The sequence below is a fragment of the Corvus hawaiiensis genome, chromosome 24 (genome assembly GCF_020740725.1).
Source record: "Corvus hawaiiensis isolate bCorHaw1 chromosome 24, bCorHaw1.pri.cur, whole genome shotgun sequence".
NCBI classification, from domain to species: domain Eukaryota; kingdom Metazoa; phylum Chordata; class Aves; order Passeriformes; family Corvidae; genus Corvus; species Corvus hawaiiensis.
In genome coordinates, this window is record NC_063236.1 from 2,113,413 (window position 1) to 2,136,746 (window position 23,334).

Genomic DNA, 23,334 nt, shown 5'->3' on the forward strand with positions numbered 1-23,334 from the left:
GGCAGGGGTGGGATGGGACCCAGACCATTCCATGATTCCAGGATGCCAGGCCCAAGCCATCCCTGTGTCCCAAGGGGAACTCGTGCCGAGATCTGGGCTCCTTCCGCCTCCTCCAACCCCTCGGGCTCCGGCTGATCCTGGAGACGAAGCCCTGGGATGGTGTTCAGTGCCTGAAGGGAACGGGGAGGATGAGCTGAGCCCAACTCCAAACCCCAGGAACCACCTCTGCTCGCTGCTGTCCACAAACCATGGAATTGTTCAGGTTGGAAAAGCCCTCAGAGGGCATCAGGTCCAACCCTGCACCACCCCGGTCACCCCTGGCCGTGTCTCCAGGTGCCACAGCCACTCGTTTCTGGACACTTCCAGGGCTGGGGACTCTGGCCCTGCCCTGGGCAGCCCCTTGCAGTGCTTCACAACCCTTTCAGTGAGGAATTTTTCCTAAATCCAACTTAAATCTTCCCTGATGCAGCTTGAGGCCATTTTCACTTGTCCTGGCAGCAGATCCTGGTCCCCACCCTCCTGTCAGGGCGTTGTGAGAGGGAGAGGGTCCCCCTGAGCCTCCTTCTCTCCAGCCGGGCCCCAGGGGAGCAGGTGTGGGTGTGCGGGGAGGGGAGGCCCTGGAGCAGGAGGTCAGCCCGTGCCAGCGCTGCCCGTGCAGGGGGGAGCTGGACACGGCTCCTGGCGCTGTCCGAGGCCGGGCTGCTGCCCAGCTCCTGCCTCTCCCCGGGCGCGGGGCTCCGCAGGTGCAAATTCGGGCAAACCCCGAATTCCCTCTTGGTCTCAGGTGAGGCTCGTGCTTCCGCGGCTGGAATTGGGGCAGGAATTGGGGCAGGAATTGGGGCAGGGCGGGCCCGAGGCAGCAGCAGCAGCTGCGTGTGCGAGTCCCCGGCCCGGAGGTGGCACAAGGGGCACTCCCAGCCCCCGGGCCGGGCTGGCACCGCCGCCGCGGCGCTCCGGGCAGGGCCCTGGCAGCACAACAAGGGAATTCTGGTTTCTCCCGAATTCCGGGGCTGGCTGGGCCGGGCCGTGCGGAGTCACGGCACACGCGGGGACGGGGCCAGGGCCCGGCCGTGCCGGCACCTCGGGTCCCTCCCGTGTCCCCCCTTCTCACGGGTCCGGGGGCACTGAGGGGTGGCCCGACCTCGGGGCTGGGACCCCGGCGAGGTCCCGGGATCCCAGAACACTCGGGGTTTAGAAGGGACCTCTGGAGATCGCCCGGTCCAACCCCCCTGCCCAGGCAGGGTCACCAATCCCAGTGCCAGGACTGGGAGCCCCTGGCCGGGAGCCGCCGGGGCTGGCACATCCCGGTGCTGCCGGGATTCCCGTGGATGGCCCCGGAGCCCCCCGGACCCTGCCGAGACCAGAGCGGGGCTGGGGACACCGGGGAGGGGAATCCCGATCCCAGCCGGGCTCAGGGGGTCAATCCCGATCCCAGCCGGGCTCAGGGGTGAATCCCAACACCGGGACGGCCGCAGGACACGGGGAGAGCCATTCCACCGCCCGTGTGAGAATGGCTGGGAGTGGGGGAGGCAAAGGTGCCACCCGGCCTCGAAGCTGAGCCAGCGTGGCCACCTTGGGGCCTCCGGGGCCACCTTTCCGGGGCGGAATTCCCACCGGCCACAGCCCCCGCTCCGTGCCAGGCGGGGAGGGGCTCCCGGGCAGGGCGAGCTCCGCTCCCCGGGGCGGGCTCGGCTCCCGGGGCGGGGCCGGGCTCAGGTGTTCCCATTCGTGCCCGGATTGGGCCGGGAGAGCCCAGCCTGGCCTTATACGGGCACAGAGCGGCGCTGGCCGCTCCCCCCGGCATGGGCCGATGGGGCCGGGCTCGCTCCCTCCCTCCTCCCCTCCTGGACACAATCCAGGGATCGATTTGCAGCCAGCCCGGGGGTTTGGGGCTCCCGGAGGGGTTTGGGCCCCCCAGGCCATGGGGGCACCCAGGGTGGGGCTGGAGATCCCCTCGAGCCTGGGGAGAGGGACAGGGACAAATCCCTGCTGAGCCCTTCCCCACTCGCTGAACTCCCTGCTCTGACCTGGAGCGTTTCATCAGGAAAACGAAATTGTCCATCCCGAATTCCACCCTGCCTGAGGCTGCAGGTGAAAACAGCCGGGAAGCTGAGGCCCGGTTTGGGCCAGGATGGTGCAGGAAAGGGAAATCCAACCCTTGTCTTTTCCCCAAAGTGGGGGATTCCTTTTCCCAGTGGCTGACTTCCTGGGGAGAGCCACTTCCATCCCTGGAAGCGGTTGTGCCAGGCCTGGAGAGGGCCTGGAGCATCCATCTTCCTCCTTGTGTTCCACTGGAGTCACTCCAGGTGTTGGCTGGCACTGGGGCAGCAGCTGTGGGGGAACTGGGATGGGTGGATAAAGCTGGGTTTGGAACCCGAGTGGGAATTCCGGGCCATCAGTTCCCCATCCCAGGATGGTTCTGTCTCCCTTCCCACACATTTCACCCCATGGCACACGTGGGGGGATTTCTGCTCCTCCCGGCCGGTGCTGAGCAAGAACTCGGCTGGTGCCGGATTTCTCCAGGCTCAGGGCACTGGGAAGGACTGGGAAAAGGCCTGGCTGCTTCCAGAGCGGGGGTGCATCCCTAAATCCACTGGGGAAGGACGGAGTGGTGGAAGAAGAACCAGGAATGCTCCCACCTGCAGCTGTTTCCTGGGCAGCAGAGGGGCTGAGATTCCAGATGGGAAAAGGGTTTTTCCCCTGATGAAGATGTTTTGGGTGTGTTCCTGGAGGATTTGGCCCTTAGAGGATCCAAAAGTGGAGTCAGAAAGGATCCAGGGATATTCCAGAGAGGGACTGGCAGCACAAGCAGCCAGAGACTGGTGTTACCTGGGCCCAGGGAGGGGAAGGTGACAGATCCATCCCCTGTCCGGGTGGGATGGGATGGAGGGATGAGCTCCTCACCTGTTTCACCTTCCCAGAGTGACTCCAGGTGTGTGGGGGCTCTGGAGGAGGGCAGGCAGCGAGTCTGGGTGCACTGGAACAGCCAGGCTGGATCCCAGGAGTCATTCCCACCTGGATGGGAGTTCCTGGTGGGTGAGAAGCACCCTTTAGGATCACGGAATTATGGAATGGTTCAGGGGGGAGAAGCCTTAAAGCCCATCCAGTGCCCCCCTGCCAAGGGCAGGGGCAGGTCCCACCATCCCAGGGTGCCCCAAACCCGGCCAGCCTGGCCAGGGGTGGGGCAGCCACAGCTGCTCTGGGCACCAGGATCCCCTTTGGGATCCCCTTTGGGATCCCCTTTGGGATCACCTCCGTGCCCCGCTCCTTGGGAGCTGTTTCCCTTCCTCTGGAGGCCGGGCTTGGGGGAGAAGGCCGGGAATGGTTTGGGATTTGGGGAGGTGCTGCAGTGGCGTCACCTGCCCGGCAGAGGGAGCCCGGAGCTCGTTCCTGGCGGCTCCAGGTGTGCGGATCCCTGGGCGCGCCCCGGGAGCCGCTCCCCTCCCTGCAGCCTCTTCCCGAATCCCCCTCAGCCTTGATCCGTGCCCGGGATGTGCCCCTGGGATGTGTCACGTCCGAGACCTCCAGGACTTCTGACGTGTCCGGTCCTGGAGAGGCTCCGGGCAGGGCTGGGATCGTCCCTGGGAGCGGCTGGAGCTGATACGGCGTCGCCTGGAGGAGGCTCTGCCGTGGATTCCAGAGTGGCCTGGCAGATAAGAGGGATAAACATCCCTTGATCCCACAGAGCCCCTCAGCAGCTCCCAAATCCCCGTCGGGAATGCGCCCCGGCACCCCAGGGGTGACTGAATGAAGGGGATCACTGGAATCGGCCATAAAACACCTTTCTTGAGCCATAAATGGGGGAATGCTGTTAATTATCCCATTTATTCCCATTTATTAGTTATTTACCCTCCCTAACCCTGGTTTTCCCAGCGATCCTCAGGCCCTGATCCATTTTTCAGATGGATCTGAGAAGGTGATCACCCTCTAACCATCCCACGACCATCCCCTTTTCCATAAAACCTGAGCTTTTCCATCAACCCCCCCCCGCCCCCCCTCCAAATTCAGGATCCTTTGAGTTCTTAGGAATTTTTAGGAAGCAGCCAGGTGGGATTTTGTGGCATTTTGAGTCAAAACCAGGGACGTGACAATCCTGGCACTTTCTGGGGCTGCCCCTCACCACTGCATCCTTCTCTGTTTCCCCCTTTTTTCCTCATTCTATCCCTTTAAAAAGGTAAATCCGATGTATTTTATTCTGGATTGACACGGGGGGTGCAACCAGGACCTTTTCTGAAGGGCTGCGAAAGGGATTTTTGTGGGGTCCCGAGCTGATGGTGCTGCCTGGCACCTGCAGCAATTCCCTGGGGAATTTATGGCTGGAATTGGGGCTGGTGGTGACTCCGGGATAAGAACAGCAACGGGAATTTGCCCTGAGGAAGAGGCTGGGCCCTGCTGAGGGAGGGATGGTGCGGGATGGGAGTCCCGGAGCCGTGGATCGTCCCCGGCAGCTCCCGTCGGTGGAGGGCAGGAATTCTGCTGGATGGACGCGTTCGCGGTGCCCTCGGAAGTGGTCAGCGGGCTCCGAGGCTGCGGGACAGGGGAGCGCTGGGCTGGCTCCGTCCCTCCCGTGTCCCAGAGTCCAGGAACGCGGCCGGAATCCCAAGGCTCAAACCAACCCTTTCATCCCCTGCTGCGGCCTCAGGGCTCCTCCCAGCCCCGTGGGTGGTGAAGGCTCAGAAACAGCAAAAAGGTCCCCAAAATCCAATGTCAGGGAGGAAAAGCAGCGGGAAGGTCTCAGCTGAGCCCCCCCGGCCTCCAGATCCCTCAGTTCGGGTGTCCCAGGCTCCCACTCCGGCCTCATCCCGGACAACACGAGCCCCGTTCTGCTCCTGCCCCGGGAACGGGGCTGCTCTGAGCACGGACCCTGCCTGGGAAGGGCTTTTCCCAAGGGCTCTGCAGGTCCCTGGCTCCAGAGGCAGCCCTGCACTAACCCTGCCCAACTGGGAGCAACTGGGAGCTGCCCAGAGCCACCCCCTTCCCCATCCTGCCAGGTTGGGAAACTGGATTTAACCCTTTCCTCTGGTCTGGAATGTCCTTCCCATCCTCTGTCTCCCACCCCCTGCCCTGGACCCGGAGAGCTGCTCCCAGATTTGGGTCCTCCGGCACCCCGGGGGCCCTGGGCTGCTTGGGATCTCCCGGGGAATCCCCCGGGGGAACAGGGAGCAGCTGTGATCCAAAAGGGCACCTCTGGAATGAGGGGTCACAGGGAAGTGCGGGTGCCCAGGATGGACCTGGTCTGGGTGTGCAGGAATTCCCCTTTGGAGAGGGGCAGGAGGAGTTTGGGGAGGGGAAGCTGACCCCAGAAGGGCAGAGTGTCTCCCAGGTGGGCAGCAAACAGCAAAGCTGCTCCCAAATTTGGGTCCTCCAGCACCTCAGGGAACCTGGTCTGGTTTGGATCTCCCAGGGAAATCCCTCTGGGGGTCAAGGAGCACCAAAAACCCCCAGTGATCCAAAAGGGCACCTCTGGAATGAGGGGCTGTGGGGAAATCGGGTGCCATGGGGTGCAGAAATTCCCCTTCAGAGAGGGGCAGGGGGGTTTGGGGAGGGGAGGTTGAGCAGTGCTGGGCGGGGTCCCCTCACTCCCAAAAGCTGCTCCCCAAGGCCTTGGATCCCGCACCGTGGCTGCCCCTCCGGCCCTGTGTCCTCCACCCCGGGGGTGTGCCCAAGCCAATCCCTGGGATGCAATTCCAGCCTCACTCGGCTGCCAGAGCTCAGCCAGAGCCCCCGCGTGGGTCCTGCTGGGGAGGAGCTGCTGCCCAGGTGCCTGGGCTGGGAAGTTGGAGAAAACCAAGGACAGGACACGACGGATTCTGAGAGACAGAATTTATTGTAACAGCCAAACCCCGCGAGCCAGAGCTGCGCTTCCTATCCTACGGGAATGTGGGAATGGGGACCCAGAATCCAGGAATGCGGGGGGGCTGCGTGGCAGTGGCTGGAGCCAGGAAGGAAAATCCTGCGGGATTCTGGGGGCGGGGGGGGGGAAGAGGATGCAGGAGTGGCCACAGCATCCCCCACCTGTGGCCATGGGGCACTTCCAGGGCTGGCTCTGGGAGCTCTGGAGCGCCGGGATCGGGATTGGGACTGGGATTGGCCGAGGGGGCAGCTGGGTCAGGTACAAGCTGAGGTCAATAAATACAAAGGCAAGGGAGTTTTCCAGCTTTAGGCTGAAAGAGGGAAGATTTGGATTCGATTTTAGGAAGGAAATTCCTGCCTGTGAGGGTGGGGGAGGCCCTGGAATGGATTTCCCAGAGCAGCTGTGGCTGCCCCTGGATCCCTGGCAGTGCCCAAGGCCAGGCTGGACATTGGGGCTTGGAGCAGCCTGGGGCAGTGGGAGGTGCCCCTGCCCTGGCAGGGGTGGGATGGGATGAGCTCTGAGGTCCCTTTGCACCCAACTGGGGCTGTTCCCAGTGCAGTTAAATAGGAACCAGTATCCCAATTTGAGGAGCTGGAACTGCTGTGCGGAGCCTGGAGAGAGGGAGGGATTATGGAAATCAGAGTTTTGAGGCATTTTAGCTTTGGAGAAGGAATGAGGGGCCCCCCAAAGGCAGGGAGATACCCTGAGGTGGCCAAGGGTCCTCCAGGGTGTCACCAGATCTGTCAATCCAGGTGACAAATCCATCCCTGGGGTTTTCCTCCCTCTCCCCCAGTGTGGAAGCCTGGATGGTGCCTTCCTTGGAAGCCCCGTCAGAGCAGGGAAAGGGTTTGGCAACACCATAAAGGGACTGATGGCAGCTGCTAAAACTGGGCTGGGGACAGTCCCTCCTGCCGGGCACACTGCAAAGGAGGGATGGCAAATCCCCTGGGCAAGGAGCCCTGCAGAGGAAGGTGAAGGAAACGGGAGAGGCCCTGAAGTCCTGGGCTGGCTCCTGCTGTAACTGGGAATGGAGCTGTGAACTGGGATGGTGGAAAGACAAGAGATGGCCCGGAGAGGATCCTCATCCTTCATCCCTCAGGTGTGGGCTGGAGCTCAGGAGGAAGAGCTTCCCAGGTGCCTTGGATCCGTGTTCATCCCGTTCTCTATGAACATCCCCCGGGGGCTCCGGGGCTGAGCTTGGGCCGGCTCCCGCTGCTCGGCTCCGCGTCCCCCGAGCCGCAGGCAAAGAGCCGCGAGTGCCGCAGGGTGCTGGCAGACACTGCGGGAGGGGGGAGGTTAAAACCCTTCATCGCTCCCCGAGCTCCCGACTGGAGGGATCAAGGCACTTACGGGGCTTTGGCCGGGAGTGGACGGCGCTGATGACGGTGGGAATGGGCTGCTCCATGCTGGGAAGGGAAGGACAATGTGAGGACACGGCTCCAGCTCTCCCCGAGGGGTGAAATTGGGCTGGAATTGGCTGGAATTGGGCCTGGGCGAGTTGGGATCGGGGTAGGACTGAGGGTGTGGCTGGACCAGGAAGGGCTTCCCCAGTCCCTGGGCAGAGCACCTGGAGAAGGTCTGGAAGCTCAGCCTGGGGAGTCTGAGGAGAACTTGGGAGCATGAAATGGGATTGAACTGCTGGGAACCACCGGGATTTGTTCCTTCTTTGGCCGAACCCTCAGTACCCAACTCAGAACTTGGGATTTGGGCAAGCTGGGCTTTGGGAGCTGTCCCTGCCCGTGGCAGGGGGTGGGACTGGGGGACCATCCCAAAGCATTCCATGATTCCATGATGTCTCCATCCCCCCAGGTGTCCGGTGCATCTCTTCCCCACCTGAGGCGGAGGAATCCTGGCTCACCTGCTCTCCTCCCCTTCCATGAGCTTCCTATAGGTGAGGATCTCCACGTCCAGGGCCAGTTTGATGTTCATGAGCTCCTGGTACTCCCGGACCAGGTGAGCCACGTGCTCCCGGCTGCGCTGCAGGGCCTCCTCCAGCCCGGCCACCTTGGCCTTGGCGTCCCTGAGGGTCCCCTCCCCCTGCTCGCCGGCCTCGCGGATGTGCTCCTCCAGGTACAGGCACTGCGGTGGGGACAGGGAGGGAGGGGGCTTGGGGAGGGAATTCCACCCCTGTCCCGTTATCCCCCCCAGGACCCCCCTGTCCCGTTTTCCCCCCTGGGACAGCCCTGTCCCCATGTTCCCCCCAGGACCCCCTGTCCTGCTATCCCCCACAGGACAGCCCTGTCCCCATTTTCCCCCCAGGACCCCCCGTCCCCATTATCCCCCCCAGGACCCCCCTGTCCCATTTTCCCCCCCAGGACCCCCCTGTCCCCTTTCCCCCCCAGGACCTCCCTGTCCCCTTTCCCCCCCAGGACCCCCCCTGTCCCGTTTCCCCCCCAGGACACACCTGGCTCTTCTGGGACACGATGCAGGAGCGCAGTTTCTGGATGCGGATGTTCAGATCCGCGATTTCCCGCCGGCTGTCGAGGAGGTGCCCCCCGAAGGAGCCGGCCTGGGAGCTGCTGTCGGTGAGCTGTGGGGAGAGGGAGCAGGGGTGCCCTGGCATCACCTGGATGTTCCTGGGACCACCTGGATTACTTGGGGCAAGACCTGGGGCTCGTTCCCGTCCTCTCTGGCTGTGGCTGTGCCGGGCTCACCCGGCTCCCGGGGTCAGTACCATTCCTGCTCTCTGGACAGCTGGAAGGACATTTCCATCTGCACTGGGAGATGTCTGGGATTTCTCCAGGTGTGGAGAGCCCAGAGTAACGAAACTCTGGATTTACTGTCCGGAGCTGATCCAGGACAGCACCTCATGCCTCCCTCCATTCCATCCCTCCCTTCCTGCTGATCCAGCCGTTTCCAGGCCAATCCCTCCTGTCCTTTCCTGGCACGGAGCAGGGCTCTGGTACCTTCCTCCGGGTGAGGGCCTCGGCCTCTTCCCAGCTCCGCAGGGCCAGAGCCTCGTACTGGGCCCTGACGTCCTCCACGATCCTGCCCAGGTCCGGCCGGGAGCAGCTGTCGATCCCCAGCACCACGGAAATGTCCTTGATTTCTGTCAGCAGCTCCTCCAGCTCCTGCAGAGCCACAGGACAACAGGAGAGAGAACACGGAGCTGGAAATCCATGGAATGGTTTGGGTGGGAAGGAACCTCAAAACTCATCCCATCCCACCCCTGCCATGGGCAGGGACACCTCCCACTGCCCTAGGCTGCTCCAAGCCCCAATGTCCAGCCTGGCCTTGGGCACTGCCAGGGATCCAGGGGCAGCCCCAGCTGCTCTGGGCACCCTGTGCCAGGTCCTCCTCACCCCCACAGGGAAGAACTCCTTCCCAGTATCTGGTCAAATCCAAGATTCCCAGCAGTCAGAGAGAGCTGGACCCTCCAGGTGGGCTGTGCTTGGCAGAACAGCTTCCACATGGAGATGGGGAGAATTCCCAAGTTTTCACTCTCTGGAGCTGGGAATCTGGTGGTGTTTGCTCCATAAAATCCAGACTCAGGTCGAGGTGGGGTTTGGGATCTTTGGATACAACCTGGTAAAAATCTGACAAAACGGTGCCTTTGGACCACTCCAGGAGCAGGAAAAATCCTGGATCCTTAAGGCTGGAAAAGACCTGCAGGATCACCAGATTCCAGCCGTTCCCCAGCAGTGCCAAGGCCACCCCTGACTGTGTCCCCAAGTGCCACATCCACACACTCCTGGCCACTTCCAGGGCCGGGAACTCCACCCCTGCCCTGGGCAGCTGTGCCAGGGCTGGACACCCCTTTCCAGGAAGGAATTTTCCCTGATATCCAACCTAAACCTCCCCTGGCATTCCCTCCTGTGCAGTCGGTCATTCCCCAGGAGCAGAGCTGGAGCCGATGATCATGGCTCCATATCCATCAACACCCACGAATCCATCAACATCCCTGATGGATGTGGGAGGCTCGGGAAAACAAAGGCAGTGTGGATGGTCCCACAGCCTGGGGGGGCTGGAAAATGCCCTTTCCGAGCTCTGCTGCGGGATCTCTTTGGGACGTCAGAGCTCCTCAGGGGGCCAGGAGCCTTCCCTGGACACATCCACGGCTGGCAGAGCTGCTGCTCTCCTCTGTCCCGGGAATGGCAGCGTGAGGGGAGGCAGGAGCACTTATTTGCCCTGGATAAGTCACAGCTGGAGAAAACAGAGCCTGGAGTGGAGAATTCCCCACCCTGAGCCTGGAAGGGCCCCTGGATCCAGATCTGTACCCAGGCTCCATCTGGAGCAGCTGCTCCCTTATCTCCGGCTTTGCACCAGGAATTCCTTCTCCTCCTCCCTCTCCTTTGTTCTTCCCTTGGCGCTCAGGTCCCTCCGGAGCAGGAATTGTGCTCCTTGATTCCCTTCCCTTCCCTGGCTGGGCACACAAAGGGCTCAGGGGTGACACAGAAATACCCCAAAAAGCAGGACGATCGGGAGATTTTTATCCCACCGGTGTTTAATCCGTGAGTTTCTTTGTTCATCTTGGAGCAGGTGAGAAGATTTGTGTTTATTGGGAATATTGGATCATTTGGTGAATAAAACCCCCACACTGCTCATTCATTCATGAGAAACGAGGGTGGGATTTTCTCCTGATTCATCCCAACAAGCAAAGTTTGCCTCATTTTCCCTCCCCCGGGAATGTGCCTGTACCTGCTGTCATCAAATCCACAGAGAAGGTGAGACAGGACAGGCTGGGGATGAGATTTTTACACGAATTGGGGGTTAAAAAATGCAGCTTTTTGTGGGACCCACGGGAAATCAGCTGGAGATCCTGGAGCAGAGCCTCATTTCCAGAAAATCTGTGCTAAAATTGCCTTGCACGAGGAATAATCTCATTTTAGAGCAGCTCGGGTTCCCGGGGCAGTTGCGCTGGGAGGCAGCTCCTGCCGCTCTGTGCCTCAGTTTCCCCAAGGAATGTTCACATTCCTCCATCAGGCACTGTCATGGTTCGGATTGCTGGAATTTAGACAAACCCCGAGTGCTCCCACACCGCTGATCCTGCTGGGTGACATCTTCCAGGCCCTGGGTCAGTGCCTGGGGTCGGTTCTGAGGGAGGCCCCTCCCCCTGGCTGGGATCATTCCCTACTGGGGGGGACCCCTGGTTTTCCCGGGAAGGAGGAGCTTGGATGCGTTTCAGAGCACTCAGGCTCTCCAGGTGTGCTGGGCTTCGGGCTCTTCCCGGAGTCTGAACATTTGGCTCACCTGGGCCGAGGTCTGGGGCAAACCCCGTCCCTGTGGGCAGGAGCTGAGCCCCAGCAGCCAGTTTGGGATGGGGTTGGAACTCTGGGCTGTTCTGGGGGACCCCAGGCCCCCACAGCGGCTCTGGGGCAGAAGGACTGTGCTGGCCCAGTCCCAGTGTTGGTTTGAGTGCAGGGGAGGGATCAGCTCCTCAGCTGATCCTTCCTGCCGAAGCCAGGCCACGGCTGCGACACCCTGGCCGAGCTCCGGTGGGTGTGGAAATCCAGGATCTGTCCCCAAAATGCCGTGTTTCCCACGGCACCCCAGCCCTCTCCAGGTGTGCTCCCACCTGCTCGTAGATGGTTTTCTTCAGCTCCAGCAGCTCCTGGAGCCCTTTGAGCTTCACCTCCAGCTCCGTGCGGTGCAAGGTGCTCGCGTCCAGGTCCTGCACGGGTGCAAAGGGATCCTTTTGTCCATAACTGGATTTGTAGCGAGTCATTCCCACTGCTCCCCCTCCCCAGGGAGTGCCCTGCTCGCTGCATCCCTGGGAATGTTCCAGGACACGCTGGACGGGGCTTGGAGCACCCCGGACAGGGAAGGTGTCCCTGCCCAGGAGGGATGAGCTCCTTCCCAGCCACCCCATCCCGGGATTTATCAGCAGGGACGTTTGGGACTGCACTGCAAGTGCGGGCTCCTTTGAGGAGCTTTTCCCTTTGTTTTGTGGGATTTGTTGGTGGGAGGCTCCGCTGCGCCGGGCAGGGCTGGGCCGTCCCCTCCCAGCTTTGTTCCCCACAAAAGGCTCCACTCATTGAAAACTCGGGAGCCGTCCCTGGAGGTGTCCAGGAATGCCCTTCCTGGCTGAGTGTGCCACGGAAAACATGGAATTAGCCAGGATGGGTATTTCCGGGGAACATTCCCTCTCTCCCAACACCCCTGCCCTGCCCCCGGACTGGGGGTTTGATATAAAATCCCAGTTCCAGCGGATTCCCACCCCGGCTCCAGAGCTTTGCTCGGGGTTTGCCCAGGGCGTGGCCCCTCCGCAGGGAACAAAGCAAATCCTTTTATCAATTCCAGCCCTTCCCAACCCTAATGGCACCCGGAGGGAACACGGGGAGGAGGGGGCGGCCTGCGAAGGGCTTGGACCCCCCCTCAGGCCGGGGAAATCCCGGGATGCAGGGATGGGGATGGGCTGACAGGAGATCCCGGGATGCAGGGATGGGCTGACAGGAGATCCCAGGATGCGGGGATGGGCTGACAGGAGATCCCGGGATGGGGATGCGCTGACAGGCAATCCCGGGATGCAGGGATGGGGATGGGCTGACAGGAGATCCCGGGATACAGGGATGGGCTGACAGGAGATCCCAGGATGCGGGGATGGGCTGACAGGAGATCCCGGGATGCAGGGATGGGGATGGGCTGACAGGAGATCCTGGGATGCAGGGATGGGGATGGGCTGCAGGGATGGGGATGGGCTGACAGGAAATCCCGGGATGCAGGGATGGGGATGGGATGCAGGGATGGGGATGGGCTGACAGGAAATCCCGGGATGCAGGGATGGGGATGGGCTGCAGGGATGGGGATGGGCTGACAGGCAATCCCGGGATGCAGGGATGGGGATGGGCTGATCCCCAGGTGCTGCCGGGGGATTTTCAGGAGTCATTCCAGACTCACCCTCCTGTGGAACTGGGACTGGTCCCCTCCCTGTCCTCCTCCAGACCTTGTTATCCCAAACCAGCTGAGCCTGGATCACCTCCAGGCCCTTCCCTGGCTGTGCAGGGCTGGGTAGAGCCAATCCAGTTGGAAAATTCCCTTCCCTTCCCGCTGACCTTTTTGAGCTCCATGAAGGTGAATTCCATCCCGCTGCAGAGGCGAATTTCATCCTCGTACCTGCGGAGTGCCCAAAGCACAGGATCAACCACGGGAAACTCAGGGACACTCAGGGTTGTCTCGAGACCCCCAAAGATCCAAACTTTCTGCTTTTCCTGTGACGTTCCCCCTCCTTGAGGCAACGTGGGCAGGAGTGAGGAGAAGCTGCCGCATTCCGGCTGCCCTGGAACACCAGGAGCACTTTTGGGATGAAGAATCCCAGAGCAGAGGGGAGGGAGCTTTAACTGGGATTTCATTTGGGGCTGGGCAGCCTCAGGTTCCTCACAAAGGGATGGAGGGGGGGGATTGGGCTCTGCCCAAACTCTTCCATTTTCACCCCAAACCTTTTCTGTTCTGCTCATGTTTCCTCGGAGTTTCACTTCCAGGGTCGGAGTCTTCCCAAGGGAGAAAACTCTGGCTTGTGAAAATTCCGAGAATTCTGGACTGGTGTCATAACTCAGCCCAGGTGATTTGTGAAAGAACACAGGCAAAGGAATTCATGGAAAACTGCCCAGGGAGTGGAGGGAACCAACCGGGGATGGGGCGGAGTCCCGAGGATCCCTGTGAGGAAGGAGCCCCGCAGGTGCTCAAGCCCAGCTGGGATAGGGCCAGGGGCAAATGGATACGAGCGGGAATTAGGGAACACTCCAACCCTCGCTGGCTCCTGGGACAGGGCTGTGGTGATCCCAAATCCCAGGGACCCGACCAGGAAAGCCACAGGGTCCACTTTGGGCCCAGCAGTGCTTGGTCAGAGCAGGACAGTGCTGGGCTGGGGGTCGGTGTCCCACAGCGCTGGACACGCGGTGGGAATGTTGGGAATGTTGGATCAGAGCAGGCTGAGCTCTCAGGGAGGCCACGGCTTCCCTGCTCTTCCCTGATCCCTTGGGCTCACGACATTCCATGGAATCAGGGAATCCTTACAGTTGGAAAATCCCTTGGAAAGCATCGAGTCCAGCTGCTCCCCCAGCACTGCCACGGCCACCCCGACCATGTCCCCGGGTGCCACATCCACACGGCTTTGGGGACCCCACCCCTGCCCTGAGCAGCTGTGCCAGTGCCTGGACACCCTTCTCGTGAGGAATTTTCCCAATATCCAACCAAACCTCCCCTGGCCCAGCCTGAGGCCATTTCCCCTGTCCCTGTTCCCCGGGAGCAGAGCCCGAACCCCCGGCTGCCCCCTCCTGTCAGGGACTTGTGCAGAGCCACAGGGTCCCCCCTGAGCCTCCTTTGCTCCAGCCTGAGCCCCTTTCCCAGCTCCGTTCCCATCCCTGGACACGCTCCGGCCCCTCGGGGTCTCTCTTGGTGGAAGGGCCCCAAAGTGACCCCATTTCCAGGCTGTGACCTGAGACTTTCAGTGCTGCTTGGACACGTCACCAGACGGATCTGGGGGAGGCTGAGACCTTGGGAATGAGGTAAAATGGGATGTCCCAACAGACTGGGGACAGAGACATCGGGAATGCAGCCATGTGCTGCTGTTTGGGGTCTGGCACATCCAGCCAGAAGGTTCTTGGGAGCCCAGGAGGTTTTTGGGAGCCTTCCTTGCTGCGCACAACATGTGGGAACAGGGAGCTGTGCCTGGGGCTGGGGAGCAGATGTTGGGAAAGGGGGGAAGTCGTGCTCAGGAGCTGACCTGGACTATCTGGAGCAGCTCCCTGGAGCTGCAGAGGAAGCTGTGAGGGCAGGGGGCTGTGACAGCCGCAGCTTTGGGCATTCCTGGGCTTCCTCCTGGGTCCCCCTCGGTGCTGAACTCGCCTTCCCCTTCCCTGCTTTTCCAAGGCTGGGCAGCAGCGGCTGACGGGATTCACCTGCCTGGTCTGTGCTGCTCACCTGGAAGGTGAGCATGGCTGGAACACTGTCAGCCCCTCTGGAACACTGTCATCCCCAATGGAACATTGTCAGCCCCTATGGAACACTCTCAGCTCCTCTGGAACACTCTCAGCCCCCATGGAACACTCTCAGCTCCTCTGGAACACCGTCAGCCCCCATGGAACGCTCTCAGCCCCCATGGAACGCTCTCAGCCCCGCTGTGCCAGGACCAAGCTCAGTGCCTGTCCGCAGCCTTCCTGCCTTCCTTCCTTCCTTCCCTCCTCCTCCTCGCAGCTCAGCCCGGTCCCAGTGGGTCCCAGTGTGTCCCAGTGCGTCCCAGCCTGTCCCCGCAGCCCTGGGCGCTGGCAGAGCCTCGCTCCCGGCGGAGCAGAGCTGGCCTGGCCGGCCCAACGCGCTCCTGCCACGCTCCCAGGACCGTGACTCACCCGGGGCTGGAGCATTCCACAGGCACATCCCAGCATTTATCTCCCGGGAGACAATCCCGGGGCACTGCAGGAGGGCAAATCCAGCCCTTCCTGCACTTAGGACACTTGAGACGGCGTCTGCTCGCCCCGGGCTCCTTCCATGGAGCAAAATCCAGGGAACCGGAGCTCAGGCAGGCTTAGTGCCCTCCTGGATGTGCCTGTCCCCTGTCCATCCATCAGTCCATCCCTCCCTCCATCCATCCCTGCGTTTGGAATTGCTGGTCCAAGGCAGCATCATTTGAGGAGCAGGTGGGAGTGTCCCAGTGAGTCCCATCCCGCTGGGTTTGGGAAGTGGTCCCTGGCTCAGGATGGATTCAGGGTCTTACAGGGGGACTCCCCCAGGCACATTTCCCAGCCTGGAGGACTTTGGGTGTTCCCGTGTTCCATCCCGAATGCCCCAGCCCGGCTGAGGGATTCACTTCACTGGGAAATCCAACTGGTTCTCTGTTTTTCCTCCCCCAGAATTCCCTGAAGAAAAGAAACCTCCCAGATTGGCCCAGTTTGTGCAGAGATTTGCTCCAGAAATGCCCCTTGGCTGGGCTGGGGCTGGATGGGGCCTGGGAGTTCTCTCCCTGTGAATCGCTTTTGAGGGATGAAGCATCCCAGTCGTGCCTCATCCCATTGTCCAAGTCACTGGAAAAGTCACAAGAAATCCCATGGGGAGAGCTCTCAGGCCGCCTGTTCCTGGGAGCACCTTCATCCCTAAGAAGTCAAGCTGGAAATCCCTGGAGTGCCGGGAGCTGGGAATGCCTGAAGCAATTCCTGAGTGCAGATCTGAGCACAGACTGCGGCTGCCCCATCCCTGGGACACTGGGAGGTGTCCCTGCCCACCCAAACCAGTCTGGGATTCTGCTTCCCTGGGGGAGAGCAGGGAGGGCCAGGGGCTCCAGGCAGGGATGGCAGGTCCTGACCTTTGAATTATCCAAACAAAGAGCAGGCAGGCACCTCCCACAAGGAATTTAGGAATTTTTAGGCACCTGGGTGTCACTTGAAGGGCTCCAGGGAGGATGATTTCAGTGTAAGGTGAAGAATCAAACTCCTGGTTCTTATTCCTGTCTAATTCCTCAGAACATTCCCTGTCCTTGGCACTGCTGAGGCCCCTGGAATGCTGGGGCTTGGGGACCTCCCAAGAAGAGAGACCCCGAGGGACTGGAGTGAGTCCAGAGCTGGGGAAGGGCTGGAGCAGCAGGGAAGGGGCTGGAGAACTCCTGAGGGAGCTGGGAAAGGGCTCAGCCTGGGGAAAAGGAGGCTCAGGGGGGACCTTGTGGCTCTGCACAACTCCCTGACAGGAGGGGGCAGCCGGGGGGGGTCGGGCTGTGCTCCCAGGGACAAGGGAAAAACGGCCTCAAGTTCCACCAGAGGAGGTTTAGGTTGGATATCTGGAAAAATTTCCGTGGAAGGGGTTGTCCAGCCCTGGCACAGCTGCCCAGGGAGTCCCCACCCCTGGAGGTGTCCAAAGCCGTGTGGATGTGACCCTGGGGACACGGGCAGTAGTGACCACAGTGGTGGGGGGTTGATGGTTGGACCTGATGATCTCCAAGGGCTTTTCCACCCTGAATGATTCCACGATTCCAGCCGGCTCTGAGCTGATTCAGGCATTTCACTGCTGTGTCTCCGTTGGAAGGAGCTGTCAGCCCTTCCCTGATTTGCAGCCACCTCGAGCAGGGCTTGAGGAGCTGGAGAATCCTTGGGCTGAACCCCCTGGAGAGGACACGGATGTTCCTGCCTCACCTCGGGAGCGGGGCTGGATCCCAACAGGGATCCCTCGGCACCACTTTGGGCTGGACAGTCCCAAATCCCACGGGAGCCTCCAGAGCTCCGGGAAGGTGCCGGTGTCACTGGGAGGGAAAGGCGCTCATTTGGGATTCTCCTGTGGGATGCAAATGAGCCCCATAATGAGGGAGGCATTGTCTGCTCCGGGAGCGGGCATGGCCCAGCTGCTCCCTCTTATCTGCACATCTCGGAGCTCCCCGGAGATAAGAGGAGCTCCCAGGAGATAAGAGGCAGCTGCACCTCCCCCGACCTTCAGCTGCCTCCCTGCTCTCGGTCAGGACCATTTGGGGCACAATTTCGACCTTTAGGTCAAAGCAGAGTTTGGCAGAAATGCTTCAGGTGAAGGGGGAAAGGAAGGCATCCCACACTCATGGAACAGAATATTCCTTCTTTACGAAGGAATTCCTCCCTGTGAGGGTGGGGAGGGCCTGGAATGGATTTCCCAGAGCAGCTGTGGCTGCCCCTGGATCCCTGGCAGTGCCCAAGGCCAGGCTGGATGGGGCCTGGAGCAGCCTGGGACAGTGGGAGGTGTCCCTGCCCATGGCAGGGGTGGGATGGGATGAGTGTGAGCCTGGAGAGGACAAAGCTCCAGGGAGAGCTCAGAGCCCCTTCCAGCCCTTTAAGGGGCTCCAGGAGAGCTGGAGAGGGACTGGGGACAAGGGAGGGCAGGAGAGGACACAGGGAATGGCTTCCCACTACCAGAGGGCAGGGATGGATGGGATGTTGGCTCTTGGGGTGGTGAGGCCCTGGAATGGATTTCCCTGTGGCTGCCCCATCCCTGGCAGTGTCCAAGGCCAGGCTGGACAGGGCTTGGAGGGGAAGGTGTCCCTGCCCATGGCAAGGGTGGCACTGGATGATCCTTAAGGTCCCTCCTAAGCCATTCTGTGATGATGAAGATCCTGAGCTGGAAAACACCCACAGGGATCGTCAAATCCAACTCCTGGCCCTGCCCAGGACACCTCAAAGTTCCCACCATGGAGCCAGGAGCGTTGTTGTTTGTACTGAGCAGCCTGGTCCAGAAATCACTTTGGGGACAAAGTTCTGGTTTGGGATAATTGTGTGGAGAATAAACATTCCCTGTTTCCATGGCTGTCGCTCCAGCAATGCCATTCCCTGAGCTGTTCTCCAGCAGAGGCTCCTCTCAGACCCTGCTCTCCTTGGAATTCCATTGTTATGGCTTTCATTGTTATGGCTTTCCTTTCACCTCTCCTTAACCAGGAAGAGGTCGTGATCCTAAACTCTGAAATCCATACTTCTGTGCACACCGAACCAGGAGTATTTTCCTGGGAATCTCAGCTGGCTGAGTCAAATCAATCCCACACTGCTGCCTGTGCCCCAGCTGAATCCCCCTGGATATGGATGGGTATGGATAGAGACACCTACTTGCTCCGGAAGGTGTCCATGGTGCTCAGGACCTTCGCCAGCTCCGACTCCAGGTTTTCCTGCTCGTAGTTGAGCGCCTTCATCTCCTGGTTCATTTTGCTCATGTACTGCTCGTAGATGGCCTTGATGTCCGAGTCCGAGTGGGAATTGTCCTGGTCCTTCAGGAAGTTCCACCTGGTCGTCAGGATCTTGTTCTGCTGCTCCAAGCTCTGGACCTATGGGAGAGGTTTCAGAGGTGTCAGTGACACCAAGAGCCACACTCAAAGCCTGGCAGGGCAGGAGATGTTGGAGACCTTCAGAAGAGCTGCTGGAATCAGCAGATTTCCAGGGAATCCCTTCAAAATTAGGCCTGAGGATGGAGGGTTATGGAATCATGGAATGGTTTGGGTTGGAAGGGACCTTAAAAATCACCCAGGTTCACCCCCTGGCAGGGCAGGGACACCTCTCTCTTTTAGGGGACTTTTAGGGCTTTTACACATTACCCACTAATTAATTTCACAACAGAACACGGTGGTGTTGGAATAAACACGGTGACATCAAGATAAACGTGTTCACATCAGGATAAACACAGTGACATCGGGGTAAAGGAGTCACTGACCATAGGAATGGTCAGTTCTGTCACCTTTGCAAGTGACCACGGACTCCTGCAAACCCCTCCAGGATCTCCAGATCCAGGTGCTGACTCCAGTCCGTGGTGCACACTCCGGCCCAGGTCACGCAGGGATGTCCAGGGTCAGCGAAGAGCAGATTTCCTGCCCCAGAGAGCACAAAGAGAGGGAACCCTCTGGACTGCGAGGAATTACAGCATGGAGAGGCTCAGGGAATGAATCAGGGTCCGGGTTTATGGCAGAGCAGCTCAGACAAAGCTCTGGAGAACGTCCCAGGTAATTACAGACTCCAGGTGAGATCCCTGTGCTGGCTCCGAGAGGACAACGCTGCCCTTCCACCGCCCGCCTTTGAGGAACCTGCTCCTCTTTCCCAATATTCCCAATCTCACCAGTAACGCTCCAAGTTTAACAGTTCTCATCTTCAAAAGCTCTTGGCCAACTCCAATTAATTGGCTAATTGCTACCTCTGGGAGCAACCCCAGTCACGTTTTGGCTGGAGATGCCGGAGCTGCCTCCCAGTTTCCTGTGGTACATCCCAGGATGACTCAGGGCCGATGCCGTGCCCGGAGCACTGGGGGCACTGGGAGCACTGGGGGCAGGAGCCATCAGACCTCCAGCCTTGGCCTGGGGTCCAAAGGAGAGGCAGAATTCCAGCTGCCAACCCAGATGTGGCACCATCTTTCTCCAAATCCTTCTTGTCCGAACAGAGAGAGCAGCCAAGCAGAGCAAAGCCATTCCAGCGCTTGGGAGTTTCCAGCAGAAGGGCTCGGAGTGTTGGGATGTTCCAGGTCACACTCTTGGAGACCTCATCCTTCCTTCCTGGGATGGGAATGGATTGTGTCGGCTGTTGGTCCAAGTCCACCTTTAATTAATTCCTGACCTCCTTCCTAATCCTCAGCTGCTCCTTTTATCCCTCACATTCCTGTTCCCAAACCATCCCTGGGCTGAACTGGTTCCATCTTGGCTTCCAACATCTGCTTGGAGCTGAAGATCTTTAAGGTCCCTCCTGACCCAAACCATTCCTTGACTCTGCGACTTCTGCAATGTCCCCCTCACTGGAAACCCTCCCCTGCAGAGCCTTTCAGCAGGAGCTTTGCAGAGGGATCACCCAGATTTGGCCTCATTCCCTGGAATTTCATGCCTGAACACAGAAGTGGCCAAAGTTTGGTCCTCACAGGCCTTCCCCTCTGGGCTGCTTGGGATAAAGGCAGGGCCTCAAACAGGGGCTCCAGGCCTTGGCTTTTCCCTGTCTTCTTTTCCATCTGTCTGGAAAATAAATGCCAGCAGATCTGGAACAGCTGGAAAACCATCAGCACCAAACTCCTGTAGCTGTGTGGTCAATTATCCCTGGAATCACCTGCTGGAGATCGAGAACATCTGAATTCCTGATTAAAAAGCCAAGTTCTCTTTGACAGGGAAGTGTCATTCCCTTCCTCTGGAATGAGGGCCTGGGGCAGGTGCCTGAAGTTGCCACTTGATGCAGCTCTTGAAGCCTTCAAAGGAGCTCAGGAGCTGAAGTCAGAGACCTTGGCCCAGGGGGTGTCCCTGTCCCAGGATCCACATGGATCAGGAGGTCGCTGGGTTGGGTTTGTTGGGAAACCTGGAACTCCCTCAGTTCTTCCCTCCCCGTTGCCCGGGAACAGGCCTGGCTCAGGCACGCGGGGTTTTGTCCCTTTCCCCTACTCCCATCCCTGCTCTGAGGGCCCAGCAAACCCCAACCTCTCCACCTGGACAGTCCAAATTCCAGCCTCCACCACGTGGGTGTTTCCCACACCAGGTGTTCTCCAAATTCCCAATGCCACGATCCTGGAAAGGCTGTGCCAGGCCTGGGCCCTGCTGGCACTGCCAGGTGTGACTGGTCACAACTGTGCTCCTTGGAGAGACCCACTGGAGGTGTTCCCACAGCCTTCTCCTTCCCAGTGTGAATTCAGGTCCTCGGAGAGTTAAAATGAATCAATCCCCGGCCACTGGAGGTTGGCAGGGAGAGCTGCATGAAGCAATCCCAGAGATTACATCTGTTTACGGAGCAGGGCTCTGCAGGAACCTGCCTGCACCGGGAGTTGTTTTCCTTGGAGAAACTTCTGCTTCTCCCGGCTGCGCAGAGATGAAAGCAACGCTTTCCTGGCCCCTCTCCTCGGCACCTCGCAGGCTGTGGGCGGGGGGTCTCCCTGGCCCTCCGCGGTGCCGAGCTGCAGGTGGGGATGAGTTTCCAGGGATGAGTTTCCAGCTCTCTTCAGCAGCCGGAGTTGGAGCTGCCGCCATAATCGGCGTCACTGCCCGTGGCTGCTCGCCCACTCCGGGGCCAAAGTCCCCCCTGTCCACGGAGCCTCCACGGCTCTGCCGGGGCTGCTCGGGGTCCCCCAGGACCTCCCCGGGGTGACAGGCACAGCCCCCGGACACAGCGCCGGCCCCAGGGATGCTGCTGCCCTCGTTAGCAGAGAGCTCGGAAGGAGTCACTAATTGGGTAATTAGCCGGATGTTCCCAGCCTGGCCGGGGGTGGCTGCAGGCCCTGGTGGGTCCCCGAGAGCCTGGGCAGTGCCTGCGCCCCCTCCCCACGCCAGCCAGGAGCTGGCCCTACCTTCTCGATCAGGGTCACGAACTGGTTGTTGAGCACTTTGATGTCCTCCTTCTCCTGCTGCCGCACGGCCTGGAAGGCGGTGTCGATGTCCAGGCGCACCGGGGCCGGCAGCCTCCCGTCCCTGGACAGCGGCGAGCAGCGCAGGCCGCCCGGGGAGCCGCAGCCGTCGCTGGCCACCGAGCCGGGGCCGTCGCTGGCCCCCCCGTCGGGGCTGCGGCGCTCCGGGGACGGGCTCCCGGCGGCTCTGCCGCGGCTCATCCTCGCCGCCAGCTCCCCGGAGCAGAGCGAGCCGCTGGAGAAGGCAGCGCAGGGGTTGGTCATGGCCGGGCCGCGGCTCCCGGAGGGGAAGGCAGAGAAGGGCGGAAGGTTGGTGGCTGCTGCTGCCGCCCCCGAGGAGGGAGAGCCGGGGAGCCGCGGAGCTGGGCCGGTGCAATGCCCGGCTCGTGGGCTGGTAATGAATTCCAAGCACCTGTTCTGCGATGTTCATTAAACGGAGGAGGGTGGAACCCTTGATGGAAATCCAGATCAACCTGTTGGCTTTTTGGTTTGGTTGTTGTTTTTTTTTTTTTTTTCCTTTTTTTTTTTTTCTTTCTTATTCCCTCCTCTGTCTGTTCCCTCCTTTCTTCAGGAGCTTGTTTGTGGGAGGAGGGCTCCGGCCCTTGCAGCAAAACCAAATCCTCCCAGGTAATTCCGGGCCCCAGCAGTTGCTTCCCTCATCCTTAAAAGGTGAGGAAAGGAACCGAAGGTGCCGGGCTTGGGAAGGACTGCTCCAGGCACGGCTCTGCACAGGGACTTGGCACACGGAGCCGGGATCAGCCCCTGGCCGCTTTCCAGCCCAAATCTGCAGGAAGGAACAGTGATACTTTCTTTTTTGTACGAGATGAGGGTTTAAAACCATAAAGAATCTGAATCGGCTAAAGAAGGAGTTGGGAAATGCATTCCAAGCTCGGCGTGGCCGGAGCGGCTCCTGCTCTGTCACCACATGGGCACAGCTTGGAAGGGTCTGGTGCTCCAAGTGTTTCAGGGAGGATAGGTCTGGTTTTAGGCATGTTAGGTCTGGTTGTAGGGATATTAGGTCTAGTTTATGCGTGATAGGTCTGGTTTTAAGGAGGGTAAATCTGTTTTTAGAAATCGTAGGTTTGGCTTTGGGGAAGATGGGTCTGGTTTAGGGAGGATAGGCCTGGTTTTGAGACCCCTGGGAGTGGGGTCCAAGAGTGCTGAGGTTGTTCACTCATCTGCTCTGGCAGCACCAGAGACCCTCAAAACCTCTGGACCCCGAGGTGGATCTCCGGTGCCCAAGTCTATCTTTGACTGCCCCATTCCCCAAAAGCCCTGTAAGAGCTGGAGACACCAAAACTCTCTGAATTCCAATGAGTTCTGGTGTCCCACCCTTAAATCCCTGTTTGCTACAAACCCACCCTGGACATGGTTTTCTGCTTTGGCTCCATTTCTCCTGCGAAGTTGGGAAAGAAGAACTCCCATCTCTGCCTCGTTTTGTGGCATCCTTGGGACGGGGAATGGTCTCCTCTGGCCATCCCAATTTCCATTTTGTGGGAAAGCTGCTGCTTTGCTGCTCTGGTTCTGCCCAGCACTGGAATTTCCCTGCCAAGGGAGGTGAAGGAAGGTGAGGCTGGATCTGCCACGGACGTGCTCGGACAAGAAACGTCTGCTGAGGAGCAGCTGTAGTTTGGGAAGGACTTCCCAGGGAAGGGGACCCATTCCTGCAGGGTCGACCTTTCCTTCAGGTGGAACTGCAATATATTGCCAAGAACGGGGTGTTCTCCCATGTCCCCCTTCCCAAAACGCCCTTTCCA

At 60.1% G+C, this 23,334-nt stretch overlaps 2 protein-coding genes across 2 annotated transcripts in view; one reads left to right on the forward strand and one right to left on the reverse strand.

Moving 5' to 3' along the window:
- Window positions 1-7,905, forward strand: part of BCDIN3D (BCDIN3 domain containing RNA methyltransferase) — a 23,855-nt gene extending 15,950 nt beyond the window's left edge. Inside the window, exon 4 of the transcript XR_007208128.1 lies at window positions 7,664-7,905. The gene's annotated coding sequence lies outside the window, so the exon portion shown is untranslated. The remainder of the gene's footprint in view (window positions 1-7,663) is intronic.
- KRT80 (keratin 80) lies at window positions 6,513-22,261 on the reverse strand. Its single transcript, XM_048327812.1, has 9 exons — window positions 21,521-22,261; window positions 18,334-18,548; window positions 12,847-12,907; window positions 11,370-11,465; window positions 8,761-8,925; window positions 8,259-8,384; window positions 7,713-7,933; window positions 7,205-7,260; window positions 6,513-7,133 (listed from the first exon to the last, which is right to left on the reverse strand). Exons 1-9 carry the CDS (start codon window positions 21,839-21,841, stop codon window positions 7,018-7,020), a joined length of 1,377 nt encoding a protein of 458 aa, XP_048183769.1. The 5' UTR covers window positions 21,842-22,261; the 3' UTR covers window positions 6,513-7,017.
- Window positions 22,262-23,334: the final 1,073 nt, after the last annotated feature.